This window comes from Anas platyrhynchos, chromosome Z (assembly GCF_047663525.1).
Source record: "Anas platyrhynchos isolate ZD024472 breed Pekin duck chromosome Z, IASCAAS_PekinDuck_T2T, whole genome shotgun sequence".
NCBI lineage: Eukaryota > Metazoa > Chordata > Aves > Anseriformes > Anatidae > Anas > Anas platyrhynchos.
Window position 1 is genome coordinate 53656490 of NC_092621.1, and position 27310 is coordinate 53683799.

Here is a 27310-nt window from a genome sequence, read left to right on the forward strand (position 1 = left end):
TGAGGCTGTTTTACAGGTTTATGTGCCAAAATACATCTAAAATTCCCCAAAAGATACAGAGAAAAAATACCCTATAAATTGTACCTCTTTCTGGAAAATGGAAATCTGAAGTCCTAGTCCCTCACAGTAAGTGGGCAGAGTGCAGACTTGGATTTCACACTGGTGTGCTATCCCAGCGATGGAGGTATCACTCATCCTTAGAATTTCTCTGTTCTATTTTCTGTTTTAAAACAGAATTTTCAGTATGGAAAAAAGAAGTCCTTCCCCTTACAGATGTAAAAATCACTAGATGTAGAGTATGAAAAGGGGGAAGACAAGGGTTGCCTTTGTAACCTTTGCCTTTGCTGATATCTAAAGGATTTACTTCATCATTCTACTTGGAGATTTTAGCTTGGGGACATATGAGTGCTTTGTCATCTTTTCTTTTGCTGTTTATGTGTGCTTCCAGTATAAAGTAGATGTGAACAGCTTAAGAGAAGACAGATTTTTTGACAAAACTGGGACAAGCATGTGTTCTAAAGCTAGAGGAAAAGGGGTGAAAAGGCATTGCAAATGGGAATATAATAAGACATATAAATTAGAGTAAATAAGGTCACATTAAAAAATCCTATCTCAAATGAAAGAATATCAATGGTCACGATGGATTTTTCTTTTTTTTTTTTTTCTTTATTTTTTTCCCGTGACAAAACATTGAGAAATGCTTGTCATGTTCATATGCTGCCATATTGTTAGAGCTAGCATTTTAGTGTGAATTTGTTACTACTATCCAGGGTTGGGAAACATCATCTAGGAAGGCTATTATAGCTGTGGAGTTGTCTAGGATTCACGTCTACTTTAAAAGCTGTATGTTTCCAAAAAAAAAAAAAAAAAGCCAGAAGTGATTTCTGATATTTTTAGATTTTATAAGAAATCATGTTTCTCATTGTGTGATGGCTAAATAAAACCTGTTCATTGCAGGGAGAAAATAAAAGTTTCTGAACTCTGGATATTTATCTTTAGATTTTTAACAATTTGTAAAAAAATTCTGGCAGAATTATGAAGTGTAGTTCAGAGGCAGAAAATTAAGACTTTAGACTGACACCTGGAGCACACATGGAAAAGATGATACTGAAACTTGGTATTTTTTGATGTCCAGTGTGAATGCTACTGGTTTATAAGTTTTGCAGAAGTGAAGTAGGTAGGTACTGACAGTATTTTCCTTTTTTGAAAAAGGAAAAAAAAAATGTTTGAAAGACTGTAATAATGCAAGTTTCCTTAAGACTTAGCCTTCTGAAAACTGGCACTTTGTATAAATTGAACTTCAGGGATCGCTCCTCCAAACTCACTAGAATGATTTCAGGGTGGTTGATTCAGAAGGCACAGGGGACAGACATGCAATGACATTACAGTAGAGCAGGTGAATCACACTAAATGACTGTGCCTCTTTTCATTCCTCTGGAAAGTCAAATGAAAATAAGGGTTTAACATTTGGTGAAAAGTTCTTGCTTTTACCTCAATTTTTTTAATTAAAAGCATGCAGTAAGTGAGTTCCTGCTGCTCTTAGCACTCCTGGTGATTCACTATGCCATATTCTATTGATTTATCTGTATAGATAAGTTTTAAGTTATTCCTCTGTGTCAACGGAGATAGAGCAAAAGCTGAACACTAGACAAGGCCTTTTCACTTGTTATTTAAGCATTCCTGCTGGTGTCCACTTGTACCAGTAATGTTTCGTTTTCCTTCTCTGCATTTCAAGTTCAGGTAAAGACCTCACATTTTTCTGTTGGGTAGTAACCTATACAGGGTCTAGCTCTCTTCATTATGTGAACAGGAGCTTCTGTATCAGGATTAGGATTTGGGAGCAGGAGGAAAGTGGTTGCTAATTCACCAAGATGATGGCTTTGGAAACAGCCGTTCATGAGAAAACTTCATATGCAAGTGCCCTGCAACTTGGGCTTCATCCAAGCATAGCCTGGATATTTGCTCGCAGACAGGGAATTCTGGATGACAGATGGAGCCTGGAAGCAAAATGAATTCAAGCAGTCAGATAAGGTGGGCTGGGACTGCATTCTGTGGATGTATTTTTTCTCTTTCATGTATGAATACAAGCTCAGCAGTGGTGATGAACTAAAGATATGTCAGAAGGAAACCTTAGAGTGAGAGGTATTTTTTGGTGTAGCATAGTACAGGTTGAGAAAATGACGGGCATTTCAATGTAAAATCTCTTAAAAGGGACTTTCAGTGAATACTGTGGGAGTACCGAATTGCTAGGGAGCTGCTTCATTTACAGCCATTAATGAGTCATCTTCTGTTCTGTTTTGAATTCTGTCCTGATATGTCTCGATAATATCCTTAAGACTACAAAATGTTGATCTTATTTGGCCTTCTTGCAGAGTTTTTCTACAAACAAGAATGAACTTGGATTGCTAGAAGTAGATTTGTAAACCATATGGTTGTTTTACCTATTTTAATGTCACTCTAAAATCATAAAAGGAAGTCTGACTTCCTTACTTCTCTCTGTAAGTGCAATGTAAAACAAAGAATAAAAATAGATGCATAAGGGAAAAGGAGCTTCTTCCTCTAAAAGCTAGGAGTTCCATGAAGGTTGTTTGCATCAATATTTCTTGATATCATAAAGGGGAAAGAGACTGCAGCAGACGCAGAGTGAGTGCCCAAATAAAAGTGATATAGCTGCAGCTCTGCTTCCTTATCAAAGTGAGTTGCCAAAAGAACTGAGCCTTCTTATGTTTTCTTTTGAGGTCTCCTGAAGCTACAGCTAGCTCCCCCTATACACAAATGTCTGCAAGATTGGCTGAAAGATAACATGTGGGATATAGGAAATATCATATGTCCATGCAAGCTGTTAGGTGGCACAGACCACTGCCAGGTATATGAATAGGTGGCAGGAAGCATGAAGAGCAGGTCATTTTTACTGTGGTATAAACATAGCTGTGAGATGCAAAATTCTCACCCAAAGAGTCAGTAGCATTTGTCAATGTCTCAATCACTTCATTCTCGTGTATTCCTGGTTACCACTAGCTGGAGTCTGTTCTTGTATATTACCTGAAATGCAGCCTGGAACACAGCCCAATTAATTAATTCAGCATCAGGAAGTAGCCTTAAAACATTACCTGAGAAGGAGCTCCAAATAGTCAGCTATTCAGTTATTTACCTTTTAGGCGCACCTTATCAGTTGATAACCTTAATTTGGCTGCTGTCTCTTCTTTGAAGGCCAGTGGCCTCAAGAAAGCAGCCTTCCTTGATGGCATGAAGGGAAATGTTTGTGATGGAGGTTTCTAGTAGAGCTGAGTGTTAGGACCTTCACATGGAGGCAGAGAAGGCTGAGTTGTCTATAAGCAGTTGTTTGACAGTAGTTGGGATAGTTGATTGTGGTGGAGAGGGGTGGCTCTCAAGTATGTGTTGGAAGCAGCACTGAGTGTTTTGGTTGCTCCAGAAGCCCTCCTGCTATAAGAGACTTGTCTCTGGTGTGAACCCAGCCCAGCTCAATGATACCCAGAAGGGATAACATGTTGTGATGTCTGAATGAAGAGTTAGGAAAACATGGCTGTGCTGAGGCAAGGCAACTCCACAGATGTTGCTTACCTCAGCAGTTGCTGCTGGTGACTAAGAGTTTTTGGAGTGAAGAACCTCTGGCTCTGGGGGAACAGTCCTTAACTTTAGAGTAAGCCAATACAGGGAAACCCATGCTCAAGCACTCTCCTAAGTGACTATTCTGTGGGTAAATGAGGGGGCTTTGCAGCAGGCAAAAACTTCCCCAAAGCACTTATTTTAAACAGAAACTAGGAACAGCAGTAATTTGTATGTTTTCCCCAAGCCAGTCATTCTCTGCAGTCTAGGTAATGGGATTATTGGTATCACATGAGTTGGGGACCCCTTGAATGACACCAGAACATGTTTCTACCCAATTAATGGGCAGGCAGGAGTTCTGCATTTTAAAATCTAATCTCAAAACCTTGGAGACTGATTAAATTACATCTCTGAGCCAGGAACAAAATGTAGCTTCATGCAAATTGTGCTCCTGCCCATAATTTTTTGTTAGTGCTGGAAAGTGATTTACTATTGGGGTTTCAGAGGTTGTTAAAGAGAGTGGTGTGTCCTAATCTCATGATTATTTAGTCAGATGTTGGAAACTACAGTACTTACCCAGAACTCTGCTACTGGCAATATGAACCTGTAGGAAAGGATAATCTATTTTAGTATTACACCCATCTCCATGGCATCTGAATAACCAACAGTTCGGCTGAGGGAGGAAGGCTGTTTTTCAGAGATTTCCTTTAAGAACAAAGCTTCCTAGCAAGCAAAAAAAGCATAAATAAGTATCTTTAATTGAGTTAATTACTATGCCTGTTTTCCAGCATCTTTGAGGATAGAGATTTTTTTTTTTACTTTCCTTCCTTCTTTCAAACCTGAATAGTGTTAATCAGTTAGAGTATAAGAATGGAAGACAAGACTCTGTTGAGAGAGAAAAAGAATGTGTTGGTTCATGCAGTGACTGTTACTCTAATACAGGATGTTTATATGCTCTTTTTTTTTTTATTTTGCAGGAAATACTCTGAGCTTCACATTTATAGAGCCACGTTGGCCGATGCTGGGGAATACGCATGCAGAGTGAGCAGCAAACTAGGGAATGACAGTACTAAAGCCAGTGTTATCATCACGGACACCAATGGTAAGGCTTGGCTCTTTATTTTACTATTGCATTCAGAAAGACCATGTATTACAGGTCTTTTGCCATCAGGGCAAAAGGGACTGAAGGAGGGGAAAGGTTTGCTGGTGGAAGTGGAAACACTGAGATCTGTTAGGTGTGCTAAGAAAATGAATCAGGCCAGACTTAGCTACTGTGTAGCTGAGGTGCTTGGCTTTCCTTACCAGGTCAAATGGGATGTCTCCTATGAATCTGAGGAGAGAGCACTTCTGTGAGACACTTTCCATCACCAAGTCTAAGGCACAGTCTAAATAGTCAAGATAAGAAGACAGTGAAAGAAAGGGAATATTATTTTAATTATTGTATGCGTAAGTAGCAGAGGCACTATAGGGGGCTTTCACTTACTATGAAATGATTCTCAATCTGACTTATAATCGAGAACTCCACTCTTTGTCTTTAAGTAATATTTGCATAGTTGGCAACAGTTTTCCTTTCACAGAGGTTGACAGTTTTATTTTTCTTCATTTTTACCATAGCAAAGACAAAGGCATGAATGTATTCAAAAGTGTATTATTCAAAGCCATGAATGTAATTCATGTACTTTGATTCAGATACTACTTTTTAAAGTTACTTTGAGAGGAACAGAGATTCCTATGAGTCAGGTAGCATTCAGACTTGCCCAAATGATTTTAAATTATTTTATGTTGTTATTTTTGCAGAGCTCCTTTTCATTCCACTTATGGGAAGTTCCAAATGCTTCTGACAGAATTTAGTGAGTGTTTTCTTGTACAGTAATGTTTTAGCAGTACTGTTTCTTCTTGAGAGTGTTTTGAAGGCTGTGGTTCAGCTGGAATCTTGTTTCTTAAGCATGACATTTCTAATTCAGTTCTGATAATTCAAATTCCTGTATCTAGCCAGTTGTGAAGTATCAAACAAACATGCTGTCATTAGCAAACAAAGCATATGTTCTGTGTGTACATGAGATGGGTTTGAAGATGTTGTTGCAATGGGAATTTACCACTGATGTTTTTTTCTGTTCCGCATTGTGCCCTGAATCAGGATATAGGCATTTCAATGAATAGGAAAACAAATGTGAACCTTTGCCAGTGGGATTTCTCTTTGGCTATCTGCTGTTCTGTGGTCACACAGTGGTTGCTTTACTGTATTCACATCATGTATTTGCTATTCTAATTTATCAACTGAAGAATCCCAAGTGCTAAGATTTCACATGAGCTGTCTGGTATTACAGTCTTGATCAGATGTCAGGAGACTCATATAAAAGATCAAGTGTTATTTACCAGAATGTTATTAGGAGCAAAAATGGGTAGGTGTTTCTGTATAGCTTTGTAAATGCTCTTGGTTTCCATGAACACAAATTTTGATTGCTCACTAGCTGCTTACATGGAAAACTCCTGTACTATTTCCAAGAAACTGGAGTTTCCAAAACTCAGCTGCAGACACTGAGCCTGAAAAAAAAAAAAAAAAAAGAAAAAAAAAAATGTGGGCATCCTCCATTACGTCCTCATACAAAGAATAGTGACCTGGCTGGGGAACACACTTGGGACTCTATTCCTATGCTCTGTGACATTAATTTTTCAACTTCCCTTTGGGTTGTGCTGAATGACAGAAAAACACTCTTACTGCAGGGAGATGGGAGCTTGGTTTGGAATGAGGACGTTTTCAGACAAACCCTTCAAAATGAATTCATAACCAATATGTTATAATTTGTCTAACGTTGTTCATTAAAACATAGCTGTGCATGCAAGCCCCCTTGATAACAGGTAAAAATCTAAAAATCCAATCTAAACCTGACAGCTGGGTCTTTTCTGTAAAGATCTGAACTGCAACATCTCAGTGATACTCGATAATCTAGAATCAGGCATGGCAGCATTCATTGGATGAATAAATCAATCATGCATATTTGGTTGCCACACATACATTTGAGCCCCCTCAACCCCCCCCCTTACTGTTGCTTATAAATTACTAGTACAATAGTTCCTGTTTGTTTGTTTCTGTTTTTTTTTTTTTTTCCAAGTATGGAATTTTCCACCTGGTCTTGAGGAACAGCATGGGCAACATCTGGTGACTTAAGAGCAATGGATCCCTAAGGCCTCAGAGGGCAACATCTGCTTTACAAACAGGGACAGACCCCCTGCATGGGTGACCTCCTCACCCCTTCTTCCCCTGCATTCCCTGACCTCTTCCCCTTGCTAGCTTAATGACAGATTTGGGATCCAAACTTGGTAATGAGCCCTGAAGGGTAGTCATTACTCAGGTCCCATATATATCTGTGTGGTCCTGCCCTATTCATAGTGTGTGTGGGGGGGTGGGGGGGGGGGAAGGAGGGAAGCATATTTAGCACTTATTTGTTATTTTCTGACAATTGACATTTGGAGTAGGACTGGTCCAGGGCAGCCCAGGAGCTGCTGTAGAAAACTAGTGTGTGGTAGTGTGTGGACTTCTGAGAAGGGTGAACCTCTGCAGAGTAGGCAGGGAGATTTCATCCTCCCATCTCCAACAGACAGAATGACAGAGGGGTAAAGACTTGACTTTCCTATGGTCATACTAAGCTGCTCAGCTACATGTACCCTAACTTCAATTAGCCACTTAGTATCCACCATGGGCACCTGTATGCTCACCTGGTCATGTTTATTATGTGTGTCCTGCTATCTACAACCTTGATCCTCCTTTCCCTTTATGCTGTGTACTTTAAGACCAAGGATAGATAAGGCAATTATATTTCTGGACATCAGGTTATTTTTCTTTCCACTAAAAGATTACTGGTTTTCAGTATAAAAATTCTGTGTTTAATTCCCCAGGATTCTGTCAAAGTTTAACTATTTTGGTTGAAATTTTCTTTGCTGGTATATGCCACAAAAGAGAACTCAAGGGCCAGAGTAAAGGTCTATCTAACGTGATACCTTATCTCTGCTATCAGTTAGCAATGGATATTAAGAAAAATCACACAAAGAACAAGACACACAGCTTTTACACTAAGGTCCTACATCTGAAAATGAAAAATGTTTACTCCTTGATCCAAAGCATAAAAAAGGAGTATTTCTTAATGAAAACACTGTTTGTTTGTTTGTTTGTTTTTTAATGAGCAAAGCACTTTATTTTTCCTTAATCCTATGCTAGGAAGGATAACTTTCTTCCTGAAACAATAATAGTCAGTGCAATAACTCCTGTCTTTTTTACTGCTACAGTTATGATTATCATTGCTGTTACTTAAAACTGCATTATTTTCTCTTACAAAAGTTTTCACTACGTATGAACACACAAAAAAAAACACATGCAGCATATGCACTGTTAACCTCTATAGACTTTTTTTTTTTTAATTTTTATCCTTTTTACTGAAAAATACATAAAGCCTCATCTATAGAGCCACATCTATGGATTAAAAATGCAGCAAATGTAAAAATACGTAAATAAACTCTGGATTTTTTTTTGTTTGTTTGTTAGTTTGTTTTGCCATTTTTAAGAGCAAGCAGTAGGAGCTATTCTGTTCTCTTTTAAATTTCTAACAAGTATAACTTGCCCACAGGACATGAGCTTCATTCTTACTTTCCTTCACTCTTATTCATGTATACTCCCCTAAGAAGGATTATAACGGAGGTCAGTTTAGAGCCATGAAGTTCTTCTGGCATTGTGTAAATAGCACATAGGTTTTGGTTGTGTGGTAATAGCTGCTTTTTGCATTTTGTCACGTTAGCATGGCAAAGGATTCTTGCAGTGAATTTTTTCATGGCCCTTATCATGAATGTAAGGTCTTAGTTCAATAACAGGTACTGAGAGTATACTTGCTACCACAGCCAGAGCTTTCAATTTTATGTTTGGAAACTTGCTCGCAAAATGTCATATTTAAACAACAATTTAAGTGACCTTGTTTTCGAAGTGTTGAGCACGCCTCAGCTACAACTGAATCTGGTGTCAGTCTTCCCCTTTAAAACCTATTGACCTAGATCTTTTGTCTCACTAAGGAGATTTGCTGGCCCTACTGTGGCTCAGCATGCAGAAGTGTGGATTCCAGCAGAGGTGCTTCAGAAGCTGACAGTCTTCAGTATTTGCAGTTGTTGGGTCATGGCAGGGCACTGTGTGAGCTCTCATTGTGCACATCTTATGCAAAATGAATTGACACTATTTGAGTCATCCGTAGGAGTGGCTAGGACCACTTTGCCTGAATTGAAGGGAAAAAGAAGTTTTCGTGTGATAGGTGCAGGTAACTCAGCTGTGGGTAGAGGTAATCCATGGTAAATTCATTAACTACAAAGGCAGTAGCTTGCATACGCTTCTGATTTTGCATCCTTAGGTTTTGCAGTTGTACTAGTAGAGTGGAACTCTATGGTACTATAATGGTACTACTCAGAGTCGCACAGTAGCCAATAGACATTCACCATTCATTAAAGTTTATTTTGTGACCATGCCCTTCCTCTTCTAAAGGTAGCCAGTGGCTGATCTTCAAGAAGATGGCAGAGAAATATGCAATTAAAAATATGTTGGATCTAGTACCTATTGAGCATGTGGCTAACTACAAAATACCTCAAATGCAAGGAAAGTTCCTTCCTTCTCATGCATTAATCTGTCTGAGATTTGATTAAAGCAAGAGTGGTTTTCTTCTTTAACATAGATATAGGTGATCTGGGAGCATAGATTTTTTTTTTTTTAATACAGTAGGCTGACATAACGGGTCAGATTCTCAGTGGGTGTAAATCATCATTCCTGGATCAGTGTCAAAGAACTGGACCCCACAGTGGGGAAAAATAATAAATAAAATAAAATAAAATAAGTTGCCATTGCTCAGTTTGGCATAGGAATTTCCCTAAGAATAGGTTTGAAACTTCCTTGCAATTTGACAAATTTGAGTCCATTTTTTCAGAAAGTCAGTGCTCTTCTCATCTGATTTTGGGCAGTACTTTCTCGGAGGATCAGGAAAAAGGTAAAAAGAATAGTATTTTTACGAAAAAAGACACTTCTCCATGTCCTCGACCACACCTTCTACTCACCTATTACTTTATGTGCTGAAGAACAAATAAGAGGGTTCAGGTACTCTTTCTTTCTCTACATGTATGTAGGTGGGTATCTAACTGACAAAATCAATGCAAAAGGCTTAAGTCTTAAATCACTGCCAGAAAGTAAACATCAGTATGACAAGAAGCATGAAGACGTCCCCTCTCAGCAGCCCAGGTAAAGCTCCCTGACTGGGAGGATGGATCAAGAGTCCAAGCTCAGCAAGAGTGTTGTGAATCTTTTACATATTTGGAGGACTCTTCTCCATCTTGCCAGAAGAGACTGCAGGAGATGAAGCTGGCCAGTGTGTAAAGGAAATGGGACTAAGAGACTGCAGGGACCTGTTGCCAAAAGCAAGGATTTTGTGTTCATCCTTAAACATACTTCCTTAAGAAATCCCCAGCACAAACATCTTTCAAGAACAGTTACCTTACCAAAACTAAATGCTTCCTAGAAGCTCCAGCAGACAGAATTGGATGGAGCATTTGAGATTGCTGCTTCTCATGGGGACACAAGCTGTGGTCTCCATATCTCAGCAGACCACAGAAACAGCAAGTACTATGACTGAAAAATATTTCTGGCTTTTCTAACTCTGGCAAGTATTGAAGGTCCCCACAAGCAGCTTCATCTTGTTATCCACTGGTTTGTTGTGTGGATCTGTGCAGACCTTCTCAGACGGAGTAAAATGCCTCTTTTACAATTGTGGTATACTTTCCTCAATAAGCAGTACACACAAATTTTGTGTCTTTCAAATGTTAACATCCACTGGTAATGTTGCTAACATGAATATTACTAACAAGGATTGGTAATACGTAACTACGCCAAGTTTTCTAAATGTGCTTCTTGACACATTTCTGGTGTGGGAGGCTCCAACTGTATTTTCCACTGAAAGGGAAATTTCCCACCTGTGTTTGTAATGGCACAGCTGATCATGGGAAGGTGACAATAAGAAATGCTCCAAAAAGCTCAGCATGGGCACTAAATGGAACATGGTTTCTTTAACTGAGAAAGAAAAAGTTGCTCCAGTCGTGCCAGATGCTGAGCTGCTCAGCTGTCAGACCTGTTCTGTCTTCTATTATGACTAAGAAAGGTTAATTGCTCAGACACCCTCAGTGTACAACAGCAAAATGCCTTCATAGCCAGCAAATGGTCCTGAAAGTTGCCTGGCTGTGGGCCACAATGTTCCAAGACCAAGTGCAAAGGTTTTGACCTTAAAAATTGTACTTATGATACCAATTTCCATGCTACGCACCATTGGGTATCAGACAAATGCTGCATAACATGTTCTCTCACACTAGTGAGGTGAAAAAGGACTGTATTGCCCAGACAAACAAGATATTTGCCAAAGAAACCTGGACCAAAAGGGGAAAAATGTACAAAAGTAGAAGAGCTAACAAGATATAAATCAACGCACAGGCTCATCACAAGTTTAACAACAGGGATCCTGAGGGGAAGACAGTTGGACCATGTTTTGTCTCTATTCAAGTCTGTGTGAAGTCTGAAGGATATGAGCAGAGGAACACCTAATCCAGACACAAGAACATTCCTAAACTGCCTTTTCCTAAGCCTCTTCTGAGGCTTTTTCTCACCTTGTTTTGTTCAGCCTACTAGAGGATTCAGGGTGTGCCTTAAAAATTCAAGGTGTTCAAGTTCCAGCCATAGATCTCATGCTTGTGCAGCAGGATTGAGCTGCACAGCTCTGAGGTGGGAAACTGTTGTGAGAATGTTGAGAAAACTGAGATGCATGTGACTTGCAAGGTCAGCAGTGCACAGACAGATGGATGGTGTTGTTAGCACGAGGTCACTTCGGTGCAAGAAGTCCATGGCAGTGTGTCAATAGCAATAACATGTCTCAGTAGGACCAGGATGGAAGAGCAGCTTTCCTCCTCTCTTCAGCAAAGCAACTGATTTCCGTCACAGAGCCCCAGTAGTCATCCCATGGGAGGCTGGGTTTGCATGTGTGACTTCGAAGATTTCCCTGAAGTGGCAAGTAACATTATTGCATGTACTTAGCAGCAATTCAAGTGATATGAGCAGGAACACATCGTTGCAAAATTTAACTCTCTAGAAGCATAAGGAGTGAATACTCACACTGACACCTTCCAGAAGCAGAGCCATCTGTGTGATTTCTCTGGTTGCCACTGATCCGTTATTCCCAGAGGAGAATGAGAGATTGAACAACTGGCTTTTTTGAGAAGTAACAGACTTTTTCTTCAGCCACACCAGTAGAAGCCATCGTTTTTCACTTTTTCCCAAAAGGAAACTTTTGCAAGTTGGTGTCTGATTGCAGCCTCTGCCACTGAAGCAGAGTCTAAGCTTGCTTCTTTGAGCACCTTTTTCCTCTTTACCTTCTCCATTCTTGGCATTGAATGCTAAGTTAGAGGACCACCTGACTCCACATTATAACTTCTTGTTGCCTCTTATGTTTTCCAGAGAGCACCAGCAAGATACCAGTCTCAACAGAAGGGACAAAAACTTCTTCACGTAAGTTCAATTAACAGAGTCTTTCTCTCCTTCTCTTTCTTTCTTCCTGAAACTGCTTCTGCAGCTCTGAAACTGCTTCTTCTTAGCACACATCAAAATCGCCTGCATCCAGAGCCTCAGCACCTGCATATGACCCTGAATGCTGGAGCTGTTTCAGGGACTAAGAAATGAATGAACAAGGGCTAAGCATACTCTTTGGTATCCTGGAGCTGTACTGAGGATGCTGATTTGGCCTGAGTTTGTCAGCCTGCAGCAGACAGTATAAAAAATATTTGAGCTGTTAGGACCTGTGTTTTGAAAAGCACTTGTTGCTCCTGTTCTTGTAAATCCTAGCAACTGCTTGTAAACTTGAAGAGCATACGGACATGTCGATGTTTCCTCCAGAAAGTCTGTTGCCTAGACTGCTCTGTTCCTCAGGGCTCTAGATAGATTTCCCAATAGCTTTTTGGGGTCTGTGAAGGTAGACAGGTAGCTCATTGTCAATAGTTTAACCGCTTTTGAAGCTGCCTTTATCATAATAGGAGCCTTCTCCAGACAGTTTCCTTTTGGGATGGAGGAATTTTACTTTCAGCATCTAGCCTGCAGTTATATATTTCACACCTCCAGAGAGTTACTCCTGGAAATGACCCCACCGAGAAGTTACTTTATACATGGTCACAGTACCAGCAGTTGTTTCTATTGCTGAGCTTGGCTGAGAGAGATGTGGATAGGCATGTATAAGCCGAGCATCCCAAGGATTTACAAGATGCACATATCCTGCTTGGCAAGGAGGCCAGGGCCCTGCTAGCTTTTTGAGAAAGCTATGTCTGGCAGAGACAGGTTTTAGTGAGAGTTGACAGTGTTTGTGGGCTAGATCAAGGAAAACAGTGTGATTGCCAGATTTTGCATTTAGCATGCCTGCAGCCTTTCCTTTGATGCATCTGCGTGTGTGGCGACCTACTTCTGAAATCTTGGCACCGCTGCCTGACAGAAGAGCCATTGGATGTGCCCATATTCTTTCATGTTCTCAGTAGGGCCTGTCACCCGTGCTTCACTGGATATGTATGAGACCACATAGCTAATAGCAAGTGTCCAGTAACCATTGGAACCATTTTTGTTCAAAGAAGGTGACATGCTGGTCACTGACTCCAGTGGGCTCCCCTTGCCTTCTCACTTCTGCAGCAAGAATGTAGACCCTGCACTTTGCTCCCTTCTTTCCCATGAAATAATTTTCTTGTTCTTGAGTGGTCTGTTTCCCTGCCTGTATCCCTTCCAGTGCCTGCTGTTACATTACTGTTCTCTTCTTATATTGCTATTGTGTCACTGGAGAGAAGGAGGCGGGCACGTTCAAAAGGCTGGCTTCAGTCCTGATAAATTGCTGCACTTGCCGACGCAATGCCAAGCAGCGCATCATGCTGTTGGCCTGAAGGAGAGCAGAAAGCAATAAGTTCAACGGCTGCTTGTTGAAATGTTCTAATATGTATCTCCATGGAGCTCTGAAATAGTCTTTGCCATGTGACTGGGTCAGAGATCTGCTCAGTGCCAAACCCACCCAGGTGCCATTTTTCCCCCTGGGCCCAGACCAATTCAGCTTTCCCTGCCACTGCAGTATTCTCCTGCTGACCAACAGTGTCTGGGGTTTAGGGCATCACTGACTTTTTCTAGGCTTTGCAAATCTTAATATATGATGTATGTTGCCTCTGTAATTGAAGATAGGCTGTTTGTAAGATGCTAGTGTGTAAATTTCCAGGAGCTACGTCTCTTGAATAGTTCATCTTTTCTGCTTCATGTGACATGTTGCTGAATATTTTGCTAAAGAGCATGCAGAATGCCTGACCTGCTTCTCGTCATCCTCAGGCCAGTTGTTAACTGCCTCGACTTCATTCCTCTATGCAGTGGCACATCAAATTGTTGCCTGAAGCTAATGGCTCTCTTGCAGACTCCTCCTTCCACCTGACAGTACTCCTCAAGCACACTTCTTAGCTCTTTACTCGTGCACAACGCTATGTTCTGCTGGACTCAAGTCAGTGGAAGCCCATGTAGCCACCCAAACACCTGGCCCTGGCTTGTTATGTGGTTCAGTTTCTTACTGCTCAGGAGGTTCAGCCCCAGTTTGAGGCTGTCATGCTTCTTCCATTCACTTTTCTGAGTGCTGCCTTTGTGTGATTTCTGTTGAGGTCTGTTTCCTTCAGCTGTCCTACAAGATTATTTGCCATCTTGAGAACGCTTCTTCTTTTTCCTTTCTTTGCAACCACTTTGGGGCTGGTGCTATGTCCAGTTTTGGTCTGGAACATGTCCTGCTCACCTTTCCAGCTACATATGCCTCCAGAGCTGGCAACACACATGGACCCTGCTCTCTGCTCTCTGTCAAGCGACAGAGGTCCTTAGCCATAGCTGTGGTAGCCTTGGAGTCTTGACTACCCATTAAGAGTAATGAGAAAAGAAGATACGCAACTACTGTTTCCTGAGTCAGCTTGTAGAGCTTCAAGACACGCTGCTTTCCATTTTCCTCCAATGCTGTCACAAACAGCTGAAAACTTCTCCCAGGACTATGGAGCATTTTCTGCTGTAATTGATTATTCACAGTGTGCCTAGGACATGCTGTACCGACTTTGAAGTTCTTTGCTTTCTGGACCTATCTAATTTTTTTCCTGTGCTTTGGCGGGTTTCTGATTACTGCAAAAATGAAAAAGAAAAAAAAAAAAAAGAGAGAGAAAAAGAAATAAGAAAAAGAAAGCGCTTCTTGGGGAAGATGTTTGAGCTCCTCCAGTATAACAGCGTAGCTGTGGTTTTATTCTTACAACTTTGTTGTTACCTTCTGTGTGTTGCAGAACCCATGCTTAGGATACGAGCTTCAACAGAAGGAACAAATACTTCCTCCTGTAAGTATATACAAGTTGTTTAAATTATTGCTGGCAAGCTCCTCCAACACATTTTATACTCCATAGCTCAGCAAACAATGTGCTTCTATCTAAAGCTACAGTAAGGGATTGGGAGTGACTGAGCGGGATTCCTGGACCTACAGATATGTCTTCAAAGGGTTGTTATTTCTTATTATATGCATACATGTGAGTACAACTCTCAAAGTCATGTCCTTTGCAGATTGAGTGTCTAACCACCTTCCTTTGGAAAGGTCTAAGTGTATATTTGGGCAGGGAAAAAAAGGGAGGAAACTGCTCAAGTGTTTCCTATCTAGAGTTCCCTTCCCTGCCTTCCCCAGGGGATGTGTGACTTCAAAAGCCATCCCCTCTGCCTCCACCTACACCTACCCTGGTCCTAGGGTAGCTGGAACATCACTGAAGCCATCCATTCCCATCTGGAGTGGATTGCCCTTCAACCCTGTGCCAGCTGGTGCATGTTAGAGCTCTTCAGGGTCCTCCCGTTGTACTAGGCTACCCTTGGGAACAGAATGAGGAAGGCAAGGGCACCTCGTTGTGCATCTTACCTCTGCTGGGACAGAGGACTCTTGGGAAAGAGATGGAAGGTTGTTTCTCTGCTCATCTTGGTGGCACACTGGGAGTTTCCAACTCATGTGTGATGAAGGTGACTCTTTTTTTCCTCTGTAGTGATGTTTCCCAGGAAAGCGTGCTTTCCAGTCATTGTGCTATGCACTTTCACCCTTGAAAGCCATCAGGCAGAACCTTCCATCTTTTATCTAGATACAGACCCCCCACCTGCTCAGCCTGGCTTTGTGCAGTCTAGGAGGACACTTCATACCATAAAAGTCAGTGGTGTTGCAGGAGGTAGGATGTTACCTTCTTCTATGCCACTATGTATTGCTAGCTGCCATGCAATGTGATGTCAGGTAAAATAGACCAGTGTTGTTGTCATTCAACCTGACAGCTCCAGTGTTCCTATAAGATATTGTGTGTGCTCTGTAGTAAGCTATACATAGATGCCCTTAACTTTCATCTCATAGCTACAGTAGCTGCAAAAGAGGAATGGTCAAGGCCAAGTCCCCTGACACAGCATTCTGAACATTTTTCATATTTTATATGAGACACAGGTTTATTTTGGTAGATTGTCTTCTCAGCTATTAGTCTGGTAAGTGTTGTAAGTGTGTCTTGAAGGAATTTTAGAAATCTGATAGGTTATTTTAAAAGATCGAAAAGCTTTCTGCCAGCAAGGTGAGAACTGTACATGCTTTTGGTCGCCTTTTTCCTCCAAAGTATAGCAGCAGGGAAGGCAGAAGTAAATCCTGGATCAATTTCAAACAGTTATTTCTTTCTGTTCTGTTCTCAGTTGAATTTATGTAAATTGGGAGTAATAGTATCCAAGTCACTAAAATAAGTAATGGGGGAGAGAGAGCAGCATTGGACATTGCTGTCTATCTGGTGTAGCAAAAGTACTACAAAGCAGGAGGGAGCTGATGTTTATTGCTAACAGATGTGGACGTCTACTCACACTACAGAGCAATGAGGGAATTGAGTCCACGTACTCATTCTAAAGTTGCTTAGGGCTTTTCTTTTCTGAATTTCAGTGGGACATGTCCATTTCACACTTGTCACTGTCAATCTTGTAACAGCTACAGGAGATAAAATAAACTGTTTCCTTCCACTTCTCAGACAATAGCAGATGTTTCAGAGAACATGCCAGCACTGTCACTGTTGGCCAGACGCTGGGAAGGACCTGAGAACAGCAGATTGATTAAGTAGGTTCTCTCCCCCGAGCTTTCACGAGTGAACAGACATGTGTCAGGCTTTCCTTTTTGGGGAATTCCAGTGACAGATATTCAGAGCAAAATTTTCAAAACATTCCATCTCTGCAGGACACTCCACAACTAAGTTCCCAAAAATGAAAGTCCCTTTACTCCTTTTATGTACACATGTACTCCAAATGTTTTGAAAGTGTGAGTCTCCATGCTGTAGTAAGGGAGAAGAGGAAGATACGATAGGCTGATTAGTTGTTGAGTAAATAATCCAAGGGTGGTGGAGAAAAATTGTGCTTTTGTGTACTGTTTCATAATGTAAGACTTCGTGAGACTTGCGATTGCTAACAACGCCCCTAACAGGTAGAAATGCTTCCAACTTCCTGCCATCCCACCCCTAGGATCATACTGTTTATTTTGTACTGTGTAATATTGAAATCTAAGTCAGAACTTTCATTTTCCTTAACTATGGAGTTCTCTGTGGTTTTTTGTTTGTTTGTTTGTCTGTTTGTTTTTCTTGCTGAATTAAGTGAACAAACCAACAATGATTAGAGCACTGTGTGCTCTCACTACCAAGGACTGCAGAGGTCATTCTTAAGCATATCAGAACAATTTGATGGAAGACATTTTTATCCCCTTTCAGGGCTGCAAAGCGCTGAAACAAGTCTCCTATAACCCTGTAACTTTATTTTGCTCTGGAAAAAGTAAATCTGATACTTCACCCCAGTGCCTTGGTTTTATAGGCTCATTCAACTGCATTCAAGACTAGAGAAGGAAAACGTGGAGGTCTTTTTTCTCTTCTGGGTCTTGTTGTTAAAGGAATTTTGGCCTTTTACTAACAGGCAAAAATAGCATACATATGGCAGTCCTTTTATTTAGAAAAGTGGTCCCAAAAGCTGCATTCTTGTTTGTAAACTTGAACATACCTGGAAAGAAATGCAAAAGCAATGAGGCTTCCAGGCTTAAAATCATCAGCACAGCACACAGCTTCCTGATGGAGGTATTCTGCTGATGGAGGTATGCTACAGGAATATATTGAGGGAGTGGGGGGTGAAGAGGAGTGGCTGGCTGCAGGGTGTCTATGCTGGTCACATCCCCTGTTGGTATGGGAATGATCTACAGCACGATGCAGGTGTATAGACCATCATAACTCAATAGCTTAGTGTACAGTTTCTAAGATCAACAACAGTTTTGAAACCCATGCTTTAAGGGTTAAAATCAGTATATGGGAAGGTATTTCTGACTAACCATCAGGGAGAGAAGCATTTGCTTAGATGCATCTTGCAGCATTACCTACATGCCCTTGTTTGTGCTGCCTCAATAAGGGCTGCTTCCCATAATATCTGTGGAGACACATCCTCAGGAAGAGACAGGGCATCTTGTGTAGTGCCTGCTCCAGAACTGATTTCTTACTCTGGCATTCTCAATTCAGATTGTCCACATGTGCAAAATGGTGAGCCAACAGCCATAAAGATGGATCTGCATGGAGCATATTCTCTGTTTTGTGCCTTATAGTATGGTACCCTCCTGGGTATTGATGGAAAATGGGTGGTAGGCTAGTCCCACTTTTTCAGAAGAGTGCAGAGAAATTTTCTTTAGATGACAAAATGTTGGTCATCTGTCCCATAGGTTAATGTAAACTTATTTTCCATCAGACTTTCACACAGGCCTTTTAACACTATGCAGAGAAAAAAAAAATAGTAGTCAGTTAGGACTGCTCATCTCTTCTCTCTGGAATTAATTATTTGCAAGCTGCAGGCCTGGCATAGCAAGATACCTTCTTAGCATTTCGTGTTCTCATAGCACAATAGCAAATTCCAACCTGCATATTAAATGGAAAGCAGATACAGCATATAGCCCTTTTACCTGTCACATTTTATCATGTAAAATATTGAGCTGATTTGTAAAAATGTTCTGTGATGAACAGTAAAACCTTCTCTGACATGGTGTTAGGATCATCATTTTATAGAGTATTTTTAACAGGAATATTTTGCATCTGCAAGGCAAGAAGCCTGGCCAGTAAATCATATGTGTCCTAAAATATTAAGAGCCAAGTTAAATTTTTGCTAGTTTCTGCTTTCCTTCATCTGCTAAATTGGGCCCAGTCTTCCCCACACTATTTTATCTAGTACCTGACATCATTTGCTTTCAGAAAACATGCATGTTGTCCAGGAACCATAGAAACATGAATTGTCACCTCTAGAAGACAAAAAGCTTTGGATCCTGATGACACAGGCTTCATGTGGCTGTTTCTTCTGTCTTCAGGATTTTTATCCAAACCTCTAGATCAAGAAAACACAGAGTGGATAGTGAAATTTTTCTCTGAGGACTTTCCTACTTTTTGAGGTCTGTGTGAACCACAGTCCTTTTAAGATATAATATGACTTTGTGGTACCTTAAAAGATATACATAGTATATGCATAGTATAAGCAAAGTTTCTGTACTAAAGTAGTTTCTTCTGGTTTGTTTGGCTTCCTTCAAATGAAACAGCAGAACTGTTTTAGGAGAGTCCAGTAACAGGGCAGAGTCACTTGGGAAGAGGATGGGAAGAGGAAAATACTGTAACTAATCAGAAAAACTCAAGGAATTCAGATGGTGGAGGCAATTATTCAGGTCAAAGTCAGACTCCTGGCTGACTCCTTGCTTTTACAAGATATTAGTCTGACATCCTCAACTACTGGCATGTAATTCACCCATTTCATGGGCTCAGAGGCTGCTTCTCCAGGAAAACCATATACCTGATGAGTTGGTGGGACAGTGGGTCACAGGAAAGCACTATACCACATCATGCATTTTACTTTTTTATTTCAATGTTTTTATTTCCCTGAACAATCTGGTGCAGAGAAAATACTCTGCACTGTTGTAAGGATACAGTGGGTGATTAAGGAAAGGTCAGATGACTAGTTCTCTAGTTCTTGTGTAATGTAAAATTAATTTAAGTCTCCTGGTTAGTGGAATGATGCTTATAGAACAAAGATTCCTGTTAAAATATGGTAGAGCATTATTTTCCAGTTTCTTTCTCCACAGTGGACACTAATCACAATGGACAGAACAGTGGTGATTTCAGCACCCTTATGATTTGATCTGGCATGACAAATCCTATTTCCTGTGTTTAAATTTTGCAGATAGGGCAAACTCATGTGAATAGGTAATATTTCCCAGAAACACGGCTTTCAGCCTTCATGTGGTTTTGGTCTAAGGCTGCTGTGACATTAAATGTCTGCTTCCAAAATGCTTAATCTTGCAGGGTTCTCTGTAGTTATGCTCTTGGTTTCCTAGCCTTGGTCTTCAGTTGGCAGTGGGGACCTGAGCTGGGTTAGGCAGCTCCACAGGGAAGACTGCACACGTCAAACTTATGAAATAACACCGCTACTAGAAAGTCGGTTTTCTTCTGTGCTGAGGTGTGGGGATTTGGGGTAGTTTGGTGGTTGGTGGTTTGTTTTGCTTTATTTTGTTTTGTTTTGTTTTCTGTCAAAGGTCACAGAGGTAAAAGGCAATGAGCAATATTAACGTTAGAAGAAGCTGACATAACAGTCACAAAGGAATCAGTGGAACAGTTTATAAAGCTTTAACAGAGTTACAGAGTGGAAGGGTTTTTAGGACATTGGCTTTAGTAATCTGTATATTTGCACATATAGGTATAAATCTATGAGGCTAGCACTTCTCTCAGTATTTCTAAATGATGAAGCAATAGTGTCTTATGTATAAGGATACACACATATATAGGTTTTAAAAGTATACATGTATAATGATGAAGGCAAAGTTTTAGATCTGTTTATTTCAGACTGTTTTCCTGATGTCATGGATTACACCACAAAAAGCACCACCAACCATGTGACAGGCTACTCTACTAGCATACATGTTGTAAAAGAGCCTGGAACCTTTTCTTTTGCTTGATTTTTTCCTGAACAAATTTCACAGACCCACCTCCCTTTGCCTTTAACATATTATGGATCTTCCCCTCTCCAAGGTTCTCACAGAAACTCTTCCCATCGTTCAGCAGAAGGGGTCAGAAGGGTTAAATGTTTTCTCAAAACTGTGTTTCTAAGATTGCAACTCAAATCCAAATGTAAACCTCCTGGAAAATGTATCTCTGTGGGAGAAAAAAAAAAAAAAAATCTAATTCTTTGCGGTTCAGGATGTCAAAAAGATATTATTTTTAAACATCAGTGACAGCCTGGGGTAGGATTGCCTCTATGGACAGAGACCCATTGATTTTGATTACAGTGGTGGTATCTACTCCATAGGGTAACTGTGACCCTGGAAGGCCTTGCACCTTGTTTTCCCAAGAAAACTCTCATGAATGTACTTCAAAAACTACTTAAGATAAGCTAAAAACTGAATGTCTCTTCACTGGTAGAGTGGGAGACACCTTCACTACAGTGTAGCTGGCCAAAAGACAGATCATAAATGCTCCTTCATCTGAATCTCAGGGAAAGGAGAATGTGGGCTCTATTCCTAACATTTTTCAGAATCCCCAAGTATGTCGGAACCTCAGTTTCTGAGACCCTGTAAATTTGGATAACAGAATTTGGCTTCAGGGGTCTGCTGATAAGACCTGGTGTCACTGAGGGCTTTCCAGAGGCTCTAATCACATCAAAATTTTTCTTAACAGTTTATGCCTTTTTTGGTTTCTTCTCCCTACCATATGCTGAAGTTACATGTATTATATACTCAACAGAGATCCAAATCAACATCTTTCTGTTTTGCTAGCCTAACCTATACTGACATGGAAGATGCAGGCTTGAGCACAGGGAACTGTTGGTGGTATGACCTTGGTCTTTTGGTGGCTGTATCTTCCATGGGAAGAATTCTGTGGTGCTGTGACTGTGACAAAAACAGGTGCTCAAAGATGTATGTGTTCTGCATGAGTACAGAGTAAGATTAATACAACAGGCAATTACCAATTTACCCCTGAAGTCCACAAATTCTGTTAATCTCTTTATCTTCCACCTATTTTCCAACAATACCTGCCAAACCCTTGAGAGACTTCGCCCTCAGGCACCCCAGGTGATACTGGCAATACACAGTCCTCTGTGTCACTGTTGGTGGGAAAGTCACAAGGAAAAGGGTAGTTCTGAAGGGATGTGGGTTTTCAAAGCTGAATTGTCCAGCAAGCCTGGAGGTTTTGCTGGGCTTCCTTTGGCAGAGAATACCTGATCAGTATACCTGATTTTCTTAGATGATGTGTTTTGGGCTTTCTATTCCACATTCTCCCTGGGGACATCTTAGGCTGCATCGGCTGTAAACAGAGACACTCTATGGCATTGCAGGGCCCTGGTCCATGAAATGTTGTTTCAAGCTAGTGGTCTGGCAGTGGAAGAATCTGTGATGAGGCAGAAATGGATGAAACACAAGGAAGTCAAGAGACAGGTCTGATGCTTTGCTTCCATGCTGAGCTTCCTGTTCAGTCAGTTCTTGTAAACCACCAAAGGCAGACACCATTGTCTAAGAAGAAGGAACAAACTTTCTTAGAGAGCAGTAAGGGAAGGAAAGATACCCCTCAGAGTTATTTGCCTTGTCTCCTAGGCTCTGTTGATTCCACAGCAGGAGCCCATGGAATCCCATCCAGTTTAATAACTGAAACTGCCTCAGCATTCAGTTGGATTTGTTTCTAGATGATGAAATCAGAGGATTCCACAGCAGTATTTAAAGGATCAACAAAAAATACTCTGTTATCTTCAAAATAACTCATAAGGTTTGTGGCTTTGAGTAAGTTCAGCTTGCTTAAAAAATAATTCCTTGATAAGTTACTTTTTACATCTTAAAGAAATGCAAACTGCATGTCAGAAGTTATATTTCATAAGCCATAGGCACAGCACCGTATACATAAATGTGATCTTTTCATAGCTGTATGGCTTTGAAGAGCTATCACTGTATCCCCTCATTAACTTCTCCACACAGTGGTATGTTACAGCAGAGACTCAACTTGCAGTATATTCCTACCAGGTAAATAAAAAGCAGTGAATTTCCTTCATGTTTCTATTCCTACGTATTCTGACAGTGCAGTGGAAGCCAAGCTAAACCCTTGGGAAGAAATTACCATCCCATCTTTCATGTCCACATCTCTTCTAAATTGCCTTTTGGTAACCTCTCCTAATTGGATGCAAAGTGGGAAAGTTGTATCTCCTGTGACTTTCATTATCAAAATGTTCCCGCAGGTTCCTAATGGTTTCTGCTGTTCTTGAGATTCTCCCCCTGTACAGTGATGAGAATGAATCACTGTGCTCACTACAGCAATTAGAGAGCAGCTTTTTACAGCCAACTTCCCACTAGGTGTACATCCTTCTAAATGTTTAAAAGTAGTTAGCTAGCCAGTAATTTGGAGTTACACTTGCAGTTGTGTGGAACTGCATGGCAAGGAGCAACAAACAACCTTTTTTGTTGTTTTCTTTTGTGTTTTTGTTTTTTGTTGTTTGTTTGTTTGTTTGTTTTTTTCAAAAAGCTGTGCCCTGGAGGAATTGTCCTTTATTAATTATGTCTTGTGCATGTCAATATGTTCTTTTGGTGAAGACATATATATGTGTGTGTATATGTATATATATATATATATATATATGAAGGTGCTTGAATTTCTTTAGATTTCCTACCCTGACTGCCCGCTGTTCATGCTGGTCATTTCAACTTTATTATGAATATACAGAGCTCATTAGTGTTATTAGTAATTATATTAGTCACAGCATCTAGCTGTCTGAGATCTATTAGCAAAGTAAGTCCAAGTATTCCCTACTGTAGGGATTTGCTTGTTACAAGAGAAGAAATTTTCCATGGCCCTCCCATTTCCAAACTGCATCAACCCTGTTGCAAGATGAAATAGCATGGGGCATTTCTAATTTATGATGCATGATCATAAAGGCAAAGCCTAGGGTGCTAAGTGAAGGGAGGCTGAGGGTGCTAAGTGCACTGGAGTGCTGGAGCAGTTTTTGCTCACTCCATCATTGACATGCTTCCTTGCATCATTCTGCCTCTAACCAGCTGCCGCTTTCCCAGCCACCTGGGCACATTATGAAGAAATGAGTGCATCAAGACCCTTCCCAGGCAGCAGTATGGGTGCCACACCACCAGTTCAGCTCTCTTCATTCTAATAAACAGTCCTCCTGCATTATCCCAACAGATGTTGCGACCCCCAAACACTCCTGGGTGACTTTATACCATATCAGAGGGAATTCAGCAGTCATATTCGTGCCATAAAACTGCCACTTGGATGGGCTAAGAGACAGCCTTCCCACAATTTAGACTCCGGAACCCGGAAAAACGCTGGTATAAATTATTTTTAATGAAGGGCACAGCCCTGTCTCCTTCAGGCTGCCCTGGTTCCTTTCCCACCATGGTGTCCTCGTGGGGAAAGAGCAGCTGGCATCACACCACAGGCCTCCTGAGTTGACCGACATGGTCCATGCACTGAATCCTTTTTACTGATCTTGAACAGAAAGATGGGGCCACGCTCAGTACTCTCCAGCCCCAAGCCAGCAGAGGACACAACTGTTTTTCCAGCCCTGAGCATCTGGCTTTTTGTTTGTTCATTTGTTTCTGTTTTGTTTATTCAGCACAGAAAAGCTCCTTGCTTCAAAGCTACAAATGTTCAGCACTGATGTTGAGTCAGGAAGGACTTGACTAGACAGATCTCTGCAGCCTAAAGCTTTTACAGACTGCACGCTGTTGAGCTTATCTTAAAGTCTAGCATTTATACATAGGGTGGTAATAACCCTTCAGAAGGTAATGAAGTCATTATTTTTCTGAGATTTGGAAAGTGAAAAACTGAACTCTATTACTGATATTTTTCTGGTAATATTCACGATGATCTGAAACACAATTCATAATAATGCAATCAAGTGTCTGACAGGTATTTAGAGATTCTCCCTAGAGCCTTCCAAAATGTCAGCAGGTTTGCTAGGGAGTATTACAGCAATGGCTGATTTTTCAAAGGAAAAGATAAGCTGTACTCCAGGGAATTTTTTTCACTACTGTCTCTTTTGCAGGCAGATATCTAGCTGGTTATTCTGGCTGTGGCAGAGGCCACAGCTACCTACCACATAGAAACCTACTCAGTAAGTCTTCTGCTTGCAATTGTGTCACAGACTGTCAGTTGCAGGAAGATTTTTCTAGTCTTCTCAAATTAGAAGTGAGCTAACCACATGTGAGGCTTTTGTCCATTTGAAATATTTGTGTTTTAATGTATAGAAACCGGGGATGTTCTTTCAGTTGTAGCCGAAATTCTGTCGTATCCTTTTAAGTGCTGGCGTCCAGTGCCCTGGGGCATTAGTTGAACAGTTTAGTTATTGTTCTGAGAGAAGAGTAGGTTTAAATGTCTGGTACATTAGCCTGATTAAATGCCATCCCCCCTGCTTTTCCATTCCAAGAAAGTCCAAAACTAGCATTGATTTTTTTTGTTTTGTTTGTTTGAATTCCTTAATATTTAATTTAATTTTATTTAAAGCACTACGAACACAGAGTAATTCCACTGACTCCACAGGAGATATCGGGAAACAGGGCTGGAATCTAACCTTGTACTATACTCTGTATACCATTAGTATGACTTTTATTATTTCCCTAGAACTGCTCTTTCCTTCCACTTTCCGGTGGGAAATCTTTGGATTAAAACAAGCTGCAGGCTATGCAGAGTTCCTGAATGTTTTAATGATCTATGCAAAACCCATTAGTTGCCACAATGGCAACTACTGCTTGACAGACAGTAGGATAACGGTTGTCTCAGAGTCTGTGAGGTGTCAGAGGAATCTGAAACACTAATTTTGCAGGAAGTATGAGCAAGCGCCTACAGCAGCAATGTAGCTCATTCAAATGTACGTCTGTCTGTCTTGAGGCAGAACTAGTATTTCATTTTTCTGGTGTGATGAGCTTTGAATCAACTGCTGTCTCTGATCATAGGCAAGCTACATATACAGAATAGTTGCTTGTAACTCCTTTAGATATTTGTCACTTTGGAGGAAAGAAGAAGCTAAGAAAGGTCCAGGGGAGGAATGCTATGAATATGGATTCCGGAATGTCTTTGGTAGACTAGTACTCAAGCAAATGTAGCTGTGATCCCTGATAACACGGTTAGATGGATCAATACCAGACTTCATGGGAGGTAACACGAGTCTGAAATCCTGTCTACCTGTGTTCAGACAGCACATTAAGGCTGTGCACGAGGTGAAAGTTGCATCTCTCAGAGGCAGGAGAGAGGAAATTATGTATGGCTTAGGGACTGTTTACCCTAAACAGTTGCATGTTTGGAGCCTCCTTCTCTGAAGACACCCAAAACCCACCTGGACACTATCTTGTGCAACATGCCCCGGGTGACTCTGCTTGGCAGGGGTTTGGACCAGATGATCTCCAGAGATCCCTTCCAACTTCAACCACACTGTGATTCTGTGATCTATTCTGTCTATCCGATGACTTATGCACCGTACACCAAGTGTATAAGTGACCTCTCTTGTTGGCAGCAGTGCTGCAAGTGAATTACACTTTAGAGGACATCAGCTAAATGTCAGCACTTTACTAATTCTTTCAGCCAAATGGACACCTGGAGAGTTAATGTGTTGTTGTACTTATTGTTGAGTTATGTATAGAAAATATGCAGTAAAACTCCAGATAATTGGATGTGGATTACATTTGTAATTATATGTTCACTGGATAATATGCATGCTTCAGAGACCTAATATTCACCCCAGCAAGAAAACAGAGCTATAAGGCAGGCTGAGCAAATGGAGCTTTTCAATTGAAATGTGCAAATGAATTTTTTTGCACACATGGGCAGTATTAGCAGATCACCACTCAGGGGTGCAGGGGAAGAATGGTTTCCTCTGAATGCAGTAGAAATCTGTTCCTTAGGAACAGGATCCTCAGGATCAATTTTATCCTGAGGAATAGCTCTTTTCGTCTATAAATATCTTGTAAAATATCAGACTGTCATTCACAATAGCCCTAAAGCAGCATGGATAAAACACTGGATGGAGAATCTTCTCTGGATTGAAAAAATAATAATCAAAAAAGAGTGAGCCAAAAATATTATTACCAAATTTTTAAAAGAAGGTGTGAATCAAGTAGCTGTTGTTGAAACAATCAGCTACTGTTGAAAAACTGACACAGGATTACTGAAAATTTTGAAACTTCTTTAAAGAGAAAAGGATTCTTTAAAATAATAATAATAATAATAATTAAGAAAAAACAAGGATCAGCTAACTTCCTAGAACAGGAGTCAAGCAGAGAATGGGTTGTCATTTTTGTTCAGATTTGCTGCTCTCAAGTGCTTCTGCTGTAATCCCATGCTACAGGGGTGGCTGGGTGCAGGAAAGGCTCATCTCAGCAAGCAGAAGCATGTATGCATGAACTAGCATTTCTGCTGAGCCTTTGTCTCAACCAGCTATCACTGTCCATTTCTTGAATGGTGCTGTATCTTTGGTGTCTCCCCTTCTGTTACTGCAGGAAGTCATCAGTGTGACGATGGCTATTACAGCATTTATAAGAAATGCTCACAAGTAGGGGCCCAGAAAGTCTTTCAGGAGTTCTACATATTTTTCTGATCTCTGAGGGTTATTTCTTCCTCA

At 40.7% G+C, this 27310-nt stretch overlaps 1 protein-coding gene across 15 annotated transcripts in view; it reads left to right on the forward strand.

Moving 5' to 3' along the window:
- NRG1 (neuregulin 1) overlaps positions 1-27310 on the forward strand; it is a 464304-nt gene that overhangs the window by 314671 nt on the left and 122323 nt on the right. For 10 of the 15 annotated variants that reach the window (XM_072030964.1, XM_038170102.2, XM_072030965.1 and 7 more), the window contains 3 exons: positions 4545-4669; positions 12086-12136; positions 14947-14997. In XM_072030964.1, the coding sequence (XP_071887065.1) occupies positions 4545-4669; positions 12086-12136; positions 14947-14997 (227 nt within the window). The remainder of the gene's footprint in view (positions 1-4544; positions 4670-12085; positions 12137-14946; positions 14998-27310) is intronic. The other 5 variants (XM_072030966.1, XM_072030967.1, XM_038170101.2 and 2 more) reach the window with 2 other exon arrangements.